The 15553-nt window shown below is 46.7% G+C and overlaps 1 protein-coding gene and 1 long non-coding RNA gene across 11 annotated transcripts in view; one reads left to right on the plus strand and one right to left on the minus strand.

The window, feature by feature from the left end:
• The window catches only part of PFDN1 (prefoldin subunit 1), a 964801-nt gene that overhangs the window by 894276 nt on the left and 54972 nt on the right, over nucleotides 1-15553 (minus strand). For 5 of the 10 annotated variants that reach the window (XR_009546507.1, XM_060179215.1, XM_060179205.1 and 2 more), the window contains exon 4: nucleotides 10260-10339. Coding sequence is in view for 8 of the 10 variants with exons in the window: in XM_060179215.1 (XP_060035198.1) it covers nucleotides 10260-10339 (80 nt within the window). In the remaining 2 variants the exon portion in view is untranslated. Of the gene's footprint in view, nucleotides 1-9983; nucleotides 10340-15553 lie in introns of those variants that run through there. The other 5 variants (XR_009546510.1, XM_060179224.1, XM_060179209.1 and 2 more) reach the window with 2 other exon arrangements.
• LOC132534844 (uncharacterized) lies at nucleotides 2502-8743 on the plus strand. Its single transcript, XR_009546545.1, has 2 exons — nucleotides 2502-3640; nucleotides 8258-8743. It is a non-coding gene; the product is annotated as an uncharacterized LOC132534844 (long non-coding RNA).

The following is a 15553-nucleotide window of genomic DNA, read 5'->3' on the forward strand; positions in this document are numbered from 1 at the left end:
TATTACAGAATTAATGACATGTCAACAGGGGTTTAAGTCCACACCATTCCCACCACCAGAGTTCCAAATCTTGTCTCCCCACTGTAATCCACCATAGTTCCCCTAAGGTTATAGACAAGGGCCAACCATCATTTCTACAACTGTCTGTCCACATTTGTTCATAATTGCCCCCTTTTTGTTCTGGTTCAATCCTCTCTTCCCCTCTAAGCCACTCATGACAACATAACTCCCTCCCTCTCCTTTTCCTTCTCTCTCTCCCTTTGGGTGCTGATGGAGCTGGAGTGCAGAGCTCTCTTATCTTCATCCTATCACTTCTCCCCCACTGGGAGTATGGGTCAAGGTTGTTTTTGGGGAGCAGAAAGTAGAAGTTCTGGCTTCTGTAGCTGCTTCTCCGCTGAGCATGGGTGTTGACAGGTCGATCTATACACCCAGCCTGTTTCTCTCCCTCCCTAGTGGACCAGAGCTCTGGAGATGCAAGGGTCCAGGACACTCTGATGAGGTCGTCTGCCCAAAGAAATTGGGATGGAGTCATGGTGGCATCTGTAACTTGGTGTCTGGAAGGTGGCATGACCTAAGTTGAGACAAGATGGTTAATGAACAGGAATCAAAAAGTAGGATTGGAACAGATGAGGACTAGGGATTTTAGGGTAGAAGAAAGCTAGAAGAACCATTTTAGGCATGTTCCTAGGAGCATACAACTATGGTAGTTTTGCTTGAGTTTGGTAGCTAGCTTGAAATTGTGTAAGAATGATGTCAGAGTAGAGAAAAAGGGCTAGAAAGTTGGGGAGTCGGGCGATAGCGCAGCGGGTTAGGCACACAGGTGGTGCAAAGTGCAAGGACTGGCGTAAGGATCCTGGCTCGAGCCCCCGGCTCCCCACCTGCAGGGGAGTCGCTTCACAGGCGGTGAAGCAGGTCTTCAGGTGTCTGTCTTTGTCTCCCCCTCCTCTCTCCATTTCTCTCTGTCCTATCCAACAATGACAACATCAATAACAATACTACAACAACAATAAAAAACATGGGAAAATAAATAAAAAATGAATTTTTTTTTAAGTTGGATTAGGGCAGAGTAGCTCCAGCTCTTTTTTTTAAAAAAAAAAAATCCTGTGGCTAAAATTCACTATTTACCTCCATCCACCTGCTCCAGAACATGCATATATATGGATATATATATTTAGCACCAGAGCCTGTGTAGCCTGAGGCCCTATTGGGCTGAGCTCGCAGTTCATAGTCACAGCTGGGAACATTGCAGGCTGCACTCATTTCAGGACCAGTCTTTTTTGAGTGACAGGACAGGATACCCCTAGCCTCCCTGCGGAAAATGGAGCTATCCCTACTGCCATTACTTTATGGTGAGGACAGGGTCCTAGGAGACCCCACAAGATGCTGTTCCTAGGCGCCAGGTGGTGGCACACCTAGTTAAGGGCACACATTACAGTGCACAAGGACCTGAGTTCAAGCCCGATTCCCATCTGCAGGAAGGAAGCTTCACAAGTGGTGACACAGGGCTGCAAGTGTCTCTCTGTCTTTCTCCCTTCCTATCTCCCCCTCCCCTCTCAACTCTTCTCTTTCTCTATCCAATAAATAAATAAATTAGATAAATTAAAATAAAATAAAGATGCCGTTCCTTATGGAGAGAGGGATCCTTTAGAGGTCTAGGCCCATCAAATGTGTATGAGAATCCAAGGATTCCCTAACTAGAGCCCCAGATGGTCAGGTGGTGTGATACTAACCAAAAGGGCCATTATTAAGTGGGCTAATCTCTTGCCCCTATCCAACTTTTGTAGTCCTCTTTATCTGATGATCTTAAGACTTTCTCTGTTGTTTAGACATTATCATTTATTGAGCCCAGCCAGAGTTAGGTTTTTGCCATGTCTTCTTAAGCCTTTCTGCTAGGCTGCCCAGCTAATTTGGTCTAAGTCCAATCAATTAGAGAATTTATGATGCCTTTTTTAGGTTCTTCAACCATTATTGAGCACTTACACTTAGAGTTGTATAATCACCCCTTGCTTATGGATACATGTACACCTGTGTCCAGTACCCTAAGCCCTAGCCTAATCTGCTATCTGTTACTTAGTTAAATGATGTGCCATCTAAATTGGTGTAGGTAGTCCCATGTGTAAGGAAAAGGTCTCACCAGATTTGAAGAGTTTCGAGGTTGACTTCTCAGGCGTGGTATCTCTGGTTACAGTCCACAGTAGGAATTCAGCAGCAACAGCTGAATTATTTACATTCTGACACTATAACTTAAATACATACACCTCTATACCTTTTGTTTTTGCTCTGAGCATTTCTTTCCTTTTTCCCTCCAGGGTTATTGCTGGGGTTCAGTGCCTGCACCATGAACCCACTGCTCCTGGAGGCTATTTTTTCCCTTCTGTTACCCTGGTTGTTTTTATCGTTGTTGTGGTTATTATTATCATTGCTACTGATGTCACTGTTGGATAGGAGGGAGAGAAATTAAGAGAGATGGGGAAGCCAGAGGGGGACAGAAAGATAGACATCTGCAGACCTGCTTCACCACCTGTGAAGCAATTCCCCTGCAGGTGGGGAGCCGGGGGCTCGAACCGGGATCCTTAAACTGGTCCTTGTGCTTTGCGCCACGTGTGCTTAACCCGCTGCGCTACCGCCCGACCCCCCCTTTTTTTTAATACCTCCAGCGTTATCACTGGGGCTCAGTGCCTGCACTATTAATCAACTCCTGGAGGCTATTTTTTCTCATTTTTTGTTGCCCTTGTTGTTACTGTTGTTATTATTGCTGGATAGCACAGAAATGGAGAGAAGAAGGGCAGCCAGAGGAGGAGAGACAGACACCTGCAGATCTGCTTCACTGCTTATGAAGCGACCCCCCTGCAGGTGGGGAGACAGGGTCTCGAACCAGGATCCTTAGGCCGGTCCTTGCTCTTTGCACCATGTGCGCTTAACCAACTGCGCTACTGCCCTGACCCCCGAGTTGTTTCTTAGTCTTTTCTGTGAGTAGTTAAGTTATTTTCTGAGCTTGGCATTTTATTACCAAAAAAAAAAAAAAAAAAGGTTAAGGTGATCCAAAGGCGGTTTCATCAAGTTCTGACATTAATAAAGTTCTCAGCTGCCCCTGTTACCTAGTGACCCTACAACTACTTGTCAGCCTAAGTGCCCAGCTGTGTTTTTGTTATATATATATTACAAGTTTTTGCCATACAAGTCTGCTGTCTATAGGCAGGAGATTGGAGTGGGCAGAGCTAAACTGCTGACAGGCGCCCGTCCCTCTGGACTCTGGGATTCCCTAGGACACTTGGGAGCCTCTCAGAAAGCTCAGTCTTGACTCTGTGGTAGTCACTTGCCTCAATCACAGGACTATTGCAGCTGTACTTTCATAGTCTTTGGAACAGACATCTGGTACTCAGTGTCCGCAGACAAGTGTGGACCAAGTGACCAATCAGCTGGCAGTCAGCAGATGGCATGGGTGGGGAACGAGCTGGCCAGCTCCCACGCTGTCCCACACAAATGGAACCAGTGTCCTAAAGAGCAGGTAGGGGACAGGAGACCTGACTCAGCTTCAGTGAAAACCGTGAGGCCAGAGGAAGGTATGAACAGGTTAAAGCTCTGCCAGCACCTCTGCTAAAGCCCACCTACCTACCTGGGAGGAAGAGGAAAGTGGAAGGTATTCCTGTCTTCTCTTGCTCTTGAGCTCAAGGGAGAGGAAAGCTGTGGTCCTCTGTGGTGGCAGACTGGAAGCGGGGCTGGTCCCTCTGCTGTTCCTGCCCCTTCTCCATCCATCACTCACCCCACTAGCATGTGTTGCTGTCAGTGTCATCCTCCTTAAGTATGTTTTATATATTTGGGTGCACTTGAGTTTGGGACATACATATTTATAATAGTTATGTCTTACTGGATTAATCCTTTGACCATTATGCAGTGTCCCTCTCTCTCTCTGTTTTTTTTTTTTTTTACCTGAAAGTCTATTTTCTCTGAGAACAGAATAGCTGTCCCTGCCCTATTTTCTGAATTATTGGAAGATCTTGCTTCAACCTCTGGCATTAAGCTTCTGTTTATATTTTCTTTGGATGTGTGTTTCCTGAAGACATAATAGATGGACCCTGTTCTTTAAACACTTAGCTATTGAGTCTTTTGACAGGTGAATTTAGGCCATTCACACTTAGGGTGATTAATGATATATGTGGTTTACTTACATCCATCCTGACTTTTGTTTTGCAGTTGTTTTAATTATTGATGTTTTGCCTATTTGCTTCTATTATTCTGTGTGGATGGGTTTCTATGATAAGTTCCTGATTTCTCTTGTACTTTCTGTAAATCTGTTCCTTCTTTTGTATTGTGGTGACCATATCCAAAAAAAGTCTTTTAAATTGGTCTTGTAATATTTGAAAGGACTGCTCTATCCATTAATTCCCTCCCCTTTCCTACTTTATTGTTCTTTCCTATTTTTAGTGTGTTCTTGGTTCTAGTCTACTGCTGTTCACCTTGCTTAGAATGTGTATTTCTTTGCTGCTTCTCGTGAGATTCCTTTCAGTAATTATTGCAAGGTAGTCACCCCACTCAGCATGCTTACCTGAGGCCATGGGCTTGAGGGTAGGTGGCACTCTCTTTAGTATGTTTTGCTCTTACTACTGCATCTCCCTTGTGCCAAGTGATAAATGGTCCTACTGTGTGTACAGGAGACCTGATGTGGCTCCTCAGCAAGCTGTGTGCTCTCCCTTGGTCCTGCATGAGGAAGAGGAGCCACCCAGTGGCGTCCTGCAACGCCTAGACGTTCCTCCCTTTGGTCTGAGTGACACGAGGGCTGATTTGATGTCCTCTGGAACCTCCTGACAAACTGGCTGCATCTTGCTGGTCTAGATGCTTATTATGGAATGAGGACCACCGGGCAGAGACACAGGTCCTCTTGGCAAAGCTGGCATTACCATGGGGGGATGGAGGAAGGAAGGCTCTTGGGAGGTGCCATGGCTATGGTGGCCTTAGCAACTGAGGGCCAGCCCTGGGTACCATCACTGGCTTGGGCTGTTAAAGGACAGGGTGCTGCTGATGCCGTAGCTTTCTGGAAGGCCTGGTCTTTTTATTAGCCCGTATTTATTGGCTTCTGTCAGGTCCTGTGCCAACAAATGGGAAGAGCCTAATAAGACTGTATTACAGTTTTCAAAGCACTTAATTAAACATTTAAAATGTCTGAGTTGAAGCTGACCAGGAAGTAGAGCCTGTAGCTGAGGTGGCCTCTGCTTCCATTTCCTGCACTGTTTCTGCCCTGTGAACACACCTGGGGTCAGGTGTGCAGCATGGCAGTCCTCAATCTCAGCACCAGGGACACTGCTGGTTGGGCTGGTGGCCTTGGAGAAGAGCCCCAGGTACAAAGAAGGGCACATGCTTCCAAATAGCTTCATGCTTGAGTGGGTATCTGCTGGAAGCTTCTCTCCACCCAAGACACAACACTGACCTCCTGGGCCTTTCTGACCTCATGTAGCCTCTGTGTCGTCATACTCCTCACCACTACCACACACACACCTCTTTTGCATTTGCATCACATGGCAAAGCTCTGAGTTCCTGCCCTGTGATAAGGGTGGTTTTACAGGCCTTCTGGGGGCAGCTGAGAAGCTCAGTCATCGTCGTCTCCTGGGAACAGAATCTCTCCCACTTCCTCTCTGGGTGGTCTTGGTGACCAGGACCCAAGATGGCTGATATATGTCAATCCATTCATTCTGCCCCCAGGCTGGCCACAGAGGGCACTAGATCACTACAAAGTCCAGTTTGCAGTCCCTGGTGACCGCAGAACCTCACTACTGGCTGACCGCCGAGTAGCCCCAGTGGATAGTGCCTACTTACACCTGCTTGTCTGAGGGCCCGCCCTTTTACTTAAATTTTTCAAAAACCTTATACTTTGAAACAATTTTTTTTACCTTTATTTGCTGGAGACAGTCAGAAATTGAGAGAGAAGGGGTGACAGAGAGGGAGAGACACAGACACCTGCAGCATTGCTTCACCACTTGTGAAGCTTTCCCCCCTGCAGGTGGGGGCCAGGGATCTCACCTGGGTCCTTGTGCACTGTGATACGTGTGCTCAACCAGGTGCGCCACCACCTGGCCCACTTTGAAACAATTTTATACTTCTACAAAAACAGTTCATCCAGATTTTCCTGGTGTTTACATCCTTCACAGCAGTAGAGGTGTGCGTGCGTGCGTGCGTGTGTATGTGTGTGTGTGTGTGTGCGTGTGCGTGTGTGTGTGCGCGTGTGTAGAGATACGTGGAAGACTTAAATTGATACTGTCTCTGCTCCAGCGCGGCAGGTGGAGCTTGGGGTCATCTCGGCCTTGTATCTCAGTTAGTCACACAGGGCATTCAACTCAGAAATGTGCTACCCGGGGCCCACAGCAGGTGCTACACACAACCAAGAGCTTTCTTCTAGGCTCATCATCCTTGTTCTCTGTGACTCAAATGCCAGAAAAACACAAGTCTAGCTTCCCTCAAATCCACCCCTCCCTCTCCCATCCTCCAAACAGCTTGGGGACAGAGATTCTGGCCTCAGCTAGAGGAAGGGAGGCAGTCACAAGGGCTTTGGAAGAACTTGTCCAGGAAATAACTGACTGTTTCTAAGGTATGTATGGCACTTAACACCTTGTCAAGGTTCACACAGCCTCTGTAAGCACTGCCTGGGAATAATGAGCTCAAAGTCCCTACTGCTCCAGGTCTTGGACTGTGTCATGTGGAACAAGCCCAAGGCAAACTTGACTGAAGGGAAAAGGTGATTGAGGAGGCAAGACAGATGCTTTCATTCTCTGCCCACGGTTCAGTGGTCTGAGAGGAGGGGGGAAAGCAAAAAGGAGACCCATGCCCCAGTACCTGTAACCCCTGGGGTTGTGAAGCATGAGAAAATGCCCTGGCGCGTCACAAATACATCAGTAACTGGTGACTAAGAGAATGCAGACCTCCCTGCACAGCAGCCCAACCTCAGACTGAGTCTCAGATCTGGATCAAATGGGCAATTTCTAGAGCTGGCAGAGAAGAGGGGACCCTTCTGCCTCAGGGCAGCAGAGCCAGGCCTCTGGCAAGATTATAGAGCAGGGTTATTCAGGAAGGCCTGTGGCCAACTATGTTTTCACAGTTGTGTCTGAGACTGCCCTTGAATCAGGGGCGGGGCGGGGCGGGGGGAAGGTTAATCATCTGTGCAGTTAATACCCTACTCGGGCTTTCCTCATGCTGATGTGAGGAAAGCTGGCTGGTCATGTATGCTGACACACTGAGTTGCTTGCCTGTGAAATGAGAATGACAGCAGTCCCTATCTCAAGGGTTTTGTTAGGATGACATCAGGTAATATGCCTTCCATACCTGGCCTCAGAGTGAACATGTTGTCTTCTCCTCTTTGACTAGCCTTCCCTGGTGAGTCTGGTCTCCCAAAAGCTTTGGCTATGTTGCTAGGTGGCCCAGTGAAGAACAGGCCGAGGTGAAGCCTGTGCCAGGAGGGGTTGAGGTGGCTGACTGCTAACCCCACTGCCTTCTAGCTCTCTACCAGCCTGTGGGGAAGGGGCTGCCAAGGAAGGAGGCCCAAAAATAGAACTGAAAAGAGAGATCACCAAATGACTGGTTAAATTTATAAGATAATTGTATTCACAGATTTCAAGTTTTACGGTGGTGGTAGTTGTAAGATTTTCTCAAGAATGGCCACATAACCCTGATGTTGATAGTCAGCCTTTTTAAATGTCCTTATGTGAAGAAAGGCTGATAACAGCTGATAAAGGGCAGGTGGGGTCCTTGACCTGTGGATTTATTTAGCACTCAAGTCTTTAACAGCACTTTGCCCTGATGGGGCTCAGATTTCCAACTTCATTCTGAGAGAAAGCAAGGGTGCCAGGCTTCAACCATCTCTCCCCTGACCAGATTGTCATTCTTGCCTTCTACGGCTTTGTGTGACATTTAGAAGTTGGGGCATACTAGGCATTGCCCAAGTATCAAAAAACAAGATTCTCGAGTATTATCGCTAAATCCACCTCAAGGAGATTTTCAGGACTTCTCACTTGTGAGAAAATGGCTGCGCTGTGTCAGTACAGTGCTGCCAATCAGCTCTGGTCCCCTTGGTGTGAGGTCATTATTTGGGTTCTCTAGAATTTGTCCCCAGGATGGGTGTCTAGAAGAGGGGGAGAGGGGCTGAGTGCTCCCACCATCACCTTTGGTGCAGCAGCAGAAGGCTACGCCCCTCGGTCTGGGAGGCACTGGCTCTGCAGGGCCTGGAATCTATGCTGGATCATTCTCACCCTCTCTCCTCTTCCTTTCCCAGTGTATGTGGTGGAAGATCAAAGAAGGGATGATCTGGGCTCTTCCAGCTGCCTCACAGCCTGCTGGACTGCTCTGTGTTGCTGCTGTCTCTGGGACATGCTCACTTGATCAGCCTAGCCATCCTGTCCTGCCAGCTCTGCCGCCACCTCTGACAGGTGTGCCTGTCGTCTCTTCTGATTGCTGAAATAAATGACTAGCTCTGCACAGACATTTCTACTTTCAACACAGTGGGATTGTAGATTAGTAGGGGATGCTGCTGTTTAATTCAGTGACTTGATCTTTTTAAGGGTCAAATTTCACTTCTTATTGGCCTTTCACAAATGTGCTAAATGATTTTCCTTTTATTTTTTTTTTGGCCAAAGGCTTATTATGAAATATATATTTATAATTTTAAAATTATACAAAGTAGTGGCAAGATGTAACATACCACAGAATGATTTCTCCGCTTAACACCCTGTATGGTTCAATAAACTTGTTTAAACCTCAACTGTCTGAATTATTCCAGAGAGAAGACAAGCTCCGGGTCTTTGGTTCTATATAGACTTACCATTCTCACTACTCCCCAAGGCTGGCAAAATCTAGGTATCCCAGTCAATGGTCACTGCCCAGTAGGCGGCCAGTATCCTGACTGTACTGGAAAGGCAGGTTCCAAAGCCAAGCTAGCATGCTCTCTGGGTCCCACTCAAGAGGTGGGCTCACTAGGGAGCTGAATCCACTTTTACCGAAATCTAGAAAAGGATCTTTTGGTAACTGGGTTGCCCCAGAGTCTTCTCTGAAAGGAAAGGGAAGCCTACCTCTGAGATTTTTACTTTCCTTACTGTCTCCTCCCAACAGATACCCCTTGAAACAAACACGAAAACTGTTACAGCACAACCTAACCAACCAAGTCACCCAACCATCTCAGCACTGGCCACAGGGTGGCACTGAAATGCCACAGCAGCAAGTCAGCTTTTCTTTTGTCAGCTGTTGTACCACCACCACGTGATGCTTAACCTGCTCTCTAAGAACAAACAGAAACCCCTGTCTTGTGGTGTCAGCTGATTTCTGTGGTGTGAAATGACTGACTTCCAGCCATCAGTATGATGTTCTGACCACAGAGTTATGAAGAGAAGTGCAGCATGGCTATGTATCACCCCCACCATCCACAGGCTATTAGCCTCAAAAGCAAACAATAGCCAGACTTAGTTTGGGAGAACTACATTTTGTTTATTATCCTTACTATAATGTGAATTTACATAGTTCAGATGTTAATAGTGGCTACCTCTGAGAATTGAGTCATTGGCTCTCCTGAGCCAGGTTCACTGCAAGCCAGCTATAGCAAACCACAAGCCCAGGAGGTGGCAGGCTGCAGTGCCTACCATATGACACTGGTCATAGGGAGACAGGGCTCGTAGCACTGTTGGTTTATTACTAAATCTTGGGGGTAGAAGTGAGAGGGAAGTCTTATGCCAAACTTCAACACAAGTTTTTTCACTGTTCTAGTCACAGAAATCCAGCTATACCCTGGTCTCCTTTCTTCCTTATGTGCAGCTCAAAAGTTGAGGGTTTAGAAAAAAAAAAAAAAAAAAACTTTGGGTAAGGGGGTTGGAAAGAACAAGGCTTCAACACAGGAGGGGCACTACTACCACATCCTGGGAGAGGGACAGGAAGGAGGTAGGTGGAGACAGCATCTGCCTCTCTGTCCCTCTGTTCTCTCGCCTCGCTCAAGGAAAGCAAGCTTAGCAAAGTGGGACAGATGCCGTTTATTGGTTTGACCAGTATGGCTAGTGGTAGACTCAGGCAAAGTACCTCATCTTCCCCCTCTGGGGCAGGAGAATCAGGATTAAAATCACAGGGTTGTATCTGAATGATGTGGGGTTATCCCATAAGAAAAAGTGGGTTTGCGAGACATCCAGATTAAATGTCCATCAGGGCAGAGCAGGGCAGAGAGCCTGTTTCTCCACACCGGCCCCATGGCCCTTGCCAGGAGTGGGAAGGAGGAGCTCCCCCTAGTGGCGGCTTACTGTGCCCTTCGCGCCATCAGCATTTCCCGAATGTTGTCCTCCGCTTCCTTCACACTCCTCTCCAGGTAGGATTTTTTCTGCTGCAAAATGAGAAACCGCAGTTAGGATCAGGGTGAACAGGCTAGGATGGCATATGCAGTTTTTAATCCCAATAGTCAGTGGCTTTGCCTCTGTAACCAGGTGACTTCTAGGAGCACACAGTTTGTGGAGAGGTACACACACACCTGCCCAGTGCTGCTGCCCCCCTACCCCACTTCTGAAGTCACTTGACACAGGAAGCAGGGGCACTCTGTGGAAGACAGACAGTGGCACTCTTTCCCCAGAAGGAAGTACACTCTAAAAACAGGCTTCTCAGAACATGAAGTTACACTGGGCAGACAAAGGCCAGGAAATTCCAGGACAAAGCTCAGGTCCCATAACAAACAGAGTGTCTCTCAAGGTTTTCCATGGCCGGGGCCAGGCGCCTGTAGCCACCACTGCTGAATGAACAGCAAGGTCACAGGCTGGTGAAAACTGAACTGGATCATACGTCTCACTGAGGCAGATGAGTCAGGGTGAAATCTGCTTTTCTAATGAAACTACCACTCGCCAGGAATCCAGGACAGTGACACACTGATTTGAGGAGACCTTCTGGGAAATTTACCTCCTGCCCCACCTGGGCCCTCAATTTACAATCTTAATGCAGACAACTTTAAAAGCTGCTTTGGGGAGCCGCATCTGGACCAGGATTACAAAAGATTAGTCAGTCAAAGGAAATGATGTCTGTACATTATTTGCCCTGTGGTCACCCCAGAAGTATGGTGGCTTTACCACTGGCCCCTGTCTTGAGGGCATAGTTGTGGCTGCATTCTCATTTAAAAGACATGACATGAAGTCTCCTGTTCTTGAGGAACATTCAAAGTGATCCCCTCCCAGGGTGCATGTGACTGAGCCATACTGGAACTGGCAATGCAAAGCCCTGACCCAGATACAGCCAGTGCCCTTCTTAACACTCCCCTGCACTTCTGTCCCTCATCACCACCACCCCCAAGCAACTGTGGATTCACTCTGACCACTAAGTGTCCTTTTGACCTGGGAAGTCAAGGAACAGTGGGGCAGAGGACAGGTGAGCAGCATGGGAAATTATTTAAAAAAAAAAAAAAAAAAAAAAACCTTTTCTAGCTCGAGGTCTTCAGACTTTTCCCTATAGGTACCAAATGATGTGGCATCCACAACTCTTTCATCAGTTCCTTTATGAACCTCTGATTCCTGTTTGTCCTCTAACTTTAAGTTTCCTAAAGGCTGAAAAGAGCCATGACTCTTCACTCGTCTTCCACCTGTCCAACTTGGACACAATCCCTTACGAAACAAGAGCTCCACAGAAACCTAGTTACTGCGATAATTCAGTGATCACAAGTGTATACTGTTGCTAAGGAATTTTGTTTAATTACATTGCTAAGCCTGATATGTTCCTATCATTCTGATATCAGAGTGGGGACTTAAACTTCCTTTGATAAACAACCCTTAGATTTCACTTGTGCTGAGTTAAAAGAGAAATTACTAATAACTTCTGACACATCACTGAAGAATGTACATGGGCTGGGTGTTGCACAGAAGGGGAACAGCAGCTAGATAGCAAGTGCCATGTACCATCTAGGCATCATTTGGGCTTCTACCCCAAGGGAATCTAAGGAAAAGACTAATGGAGCAAGCACATGCTACTTCTGTTGCAGTTAGTCAGCGTCAGGACCAGGTCTATCTGCTAGATGGTATCTCTGCCAACTCACTGCCCCAGCTGACAAAACTAAGTGTGGAAGACCAGTAGCAAGAGCTATCCTCCACCTGCCCAGGCCCTCTGGCGAGTCACATAGGTTATAATTCTGTTTTAAAATGCCTCATTCTGCAACATCTACCTTTCATAACCAGTTCGATGATACTTAATATATGTTATTTATTAATGAAAGATAGAAGAGGAAAAGATGGGAGAGTTAAAAGTATCAGGCAGTGAGCCTGGGGCCTCTGGGCAGTCCAGTTTCTAACTGCTGAACTGTAGAAGTCTATGCTGGGATCTACTTATCCCAAAAACGATGGCAGAGTTGATCAAACTACAGATAAGACCCAGTAAAGAGGATGAAGAAAATTAAGGAAGTAGTTATCAGCTCTCGCTCTCTCTCTTTTTTTAATCTCCAGAGCTTCTTCCTAAACTGTGGACCCGGATCTTCCCCATTCCTGTAAATGACAACTTCATCTTGCAATTGCTCAAGACTTAGGTGTCATCCATGATTCTTCCCCCCCACACACAAAAATCTGACGTCCAATCAGTCAACAATTTCCATTAGCTCCAAGCTCAAAAAGATTCCAGATTCTGACCTTAATGAATAAATCTCCTAATCAGTCTTCTTTCTTATGCCCTAGACCCCACTTTAATTTCTTCTCTACATAGTAGAGACAGCTTTTAACACTTAACATTCTCCAATGGCTTCCCATCTAAGAAGGAGAAGAAGAAAGGGAAGGAGGGAGGAAGGAGTCAAGGCCTTTTCAAAAAGCCATGTATAGGGGTCAGGCGGTAATGCACCTAGTTAAGTGCACACATTACAGTGTCCAAGGACCCAGGTTCAAGTCCCTGGTCCCCACCTGCAGTGGGAAAGCTTCATGAGTGGTGAAGCAGGGATACATATGAGTCTCTCTCCCTTTCTATCTCTCCCTCCCCTTCTCAATGTCTCTATCCAATAATAAATAAATAAAAATATTTTTAAAGCTATGTATATAATATGCCTTGCTCACAGCTAGCTCTTTGCCCACCCCAGAACTCCCTCTCACTCACTCAGCCCCAAACACACTGGCCTCAGAGCTATTCTTCCAGCCCCGACAGGTGTGATCCTGCTGGACACTACCTTTCACTCTTTTTCCTATACTGAGAGCCACATTACTTGTCCCTTCACTTCCTTCAGACGTTTCTCAAATGTCACCTTGTAGGAGAGTTGATGTTATTATTGTTGTTGTTGTTGTTATTGTTATTATTTTGCCTCTAGAGTTATCACTGGGGCTTAGTGCCTGCACTATGAGTAGTCCACTGCTCCTAGAGGCCATCTTTTTTTCCATTGTTATTGCTGCTGTTGTTATGGGATAGGACAGAGAGAAATTTATAGAGGAGAGGAAGACAGAGAGGGGGACAGAAAGATAGACACCTGCAGACCTGCTTCACTACTTGTAAAGTGACTCCCCTGCCAGGGGCTTGAACCGGGATCCTTGCGCTGGTCCTGGTGCACTACCACCCAGCCCCCTTATTTCATTATTATTATACTACATTATTTTGCCACTGGGGTTATTTATCACTGGGGCTCAGTGCCAGCACTACAAATCCACTGCTCCCAGTGGCCATTTTCCCCTTTTTTTCCCCTCCTCTTTCTTCTGTTCAGATGGGAAGCAGGGGCTTGAGCTTAGGTCCTTGCACTTATAATGTATGTGTTCAACCAGTGTGCCATCACCTGGTGTTTGTTTTTTAACCAGAGCACTGTCTCAGCTATGGCTTATGGTGATGTTGGGGACTGAATTTGGGGCCTTTGAGCCCTAGGTATAAAAGCCTCTTTGCATAACCATTATGCTATCACCCCAATCTGGGAAAGGTCTTCTTAATTACATGCAGCCTTTTATTCCTTACTCTCCTCAGTCTGGGTTTCTCTCCATTTATCCTCTAAAGCACTGTCTTGCTTCCTTTCTGAGAAAAGATCTAGAAAGTCAAACATCTGTTATCTGCTGATACAATCCCAGTGTTTAGTAATATGGTTAGTAGACCAGAGCAACTTAATACTTACTAAGCAAAAGAGCACTTATTATGTTGATCTGTACTTGTATGCACTCCTCTTTTGGTCTACCTACAACCTGAGTGAATGGGGAGCACTCACTAGAAGAAGCAGAGGCAGAGGCTGAGCACTTTCCTTCAGAGGGGCTGTTAGTTTCTGCACTGCCCTCTAAGCTCTGCTCCTGAACACAGATTGCAGGCTCAAACATCACTGTCCCTGATGGGGACATCAAAGTCTTTTCCCCATAAACCGAGTAGGCTGTAAGAGTCAGGTCATTATGCCAATTGACCAAAAAATATGGCCAAAAAGTTGGGCCAATTTTTTTTTCTTTTAAACGAGAGCATGGCTCAGCTCTGGCTTGTGGTGGTGTGGAGGACTGAACCTGGGAGTTCGCCCATTCCAATTTTCCATGTCCTAGAGTCTAAAATCCTTGAGAAGCTCCTCTACCCCATGTCAACATCAGGACTGCTGTGAGTTATAAGGGGATGATGAGTGCTGTGCAAACTCCAGGAGACATTTGAAACTGGCACCACCCACCAAGAATCTGAGGGAGGCACTTGTTGGCCTCACTCACTGCAGCGCTTTCTGTCTTGCTGAACAATCATCCTCAGTGATCTTTCCCGAGGAAATGCTCTAGTGCCTACAAACCACAGAACTCTGGGCACAGTGACATTCCTCTGGGACGGTGCCGTGACGTGAGAGTCTGAGACTTCCTGTGGGTGCACACGGCCAGGGAGATGACATGGCTGGTGCTACTGCTCATCGGCCTTCAGGTTCTTCTTTCTGGGAGTCAGACCAAGGGGCTGATATTTCATCTCCTCCTCTCACAAAAGGAAAGAGGCCCTCGTCCCCAGAACTATTCTATAACACATTCTCTCAAATAATCCCCGAGATGATGCATCTCATGTCTCGTGATGCTATCTGCCCAGAGCTGCTGCTGCCCCTCCTCCCTCTTCTTCGGAACTCTGTCTCTTTCTACACTAATGTCTTCCCTATTTGTTATTCCCTGGGGTGTAGGAAAGAGTTTTCCTTTCTTATTCTCTATTCACCCATTTATAAATGAGGATTCAGACAATACCACTCTCCCCATTCCAACATTATCCCATAGTCACTAACTTTTTCTTCAAATGAAGCTATTGTCCAAAAGACAAGGGAGCTCAGGGAAGGGAGGAGAATGGTTAAACAGAGCACACAGATCCTCTGTTTGTCCCCGCTCTCCAATGTTGGCACAGGAGAAGACAAGGCAGTTTAGTTCCCCCTTTGCCCTGAGATTTGTGTCCTAGAAGACCTGACTCTGGTCCTGTGTCTGTCCTATGGACAGTGGCCAACTTCAAACTTTAATATTAGTAAATAATAATAATAATAATAAAATGGGGGAGGGAAAGAGGAACACCTGCAGCACTGCTTGACCACTTGCAAAGCTTCTCCCTACAGGTGGGAACTGGGGCTTGAGCTCCGACCCTTGAGGACAGTAACACCTGGACCCTTCTCACTGTCTTTCAATTTGTAGAA

The sequence above is a fragment of the Erinaceus europaeus genome, chromosome 2 (genome assembly GCF_950295315.1).
Source record: "Erinaceus europaeus chromosome 2, mEriEur2.1, whole genome shotgun sequence".
Taxonomy (NCBI): domain Eukaryota; kingdom Metazoa; phylum Chordata; class Mammalia; order Eulipotyphla; family Erinaceidae; genus Erinaceus; species Erinaceus europaeus.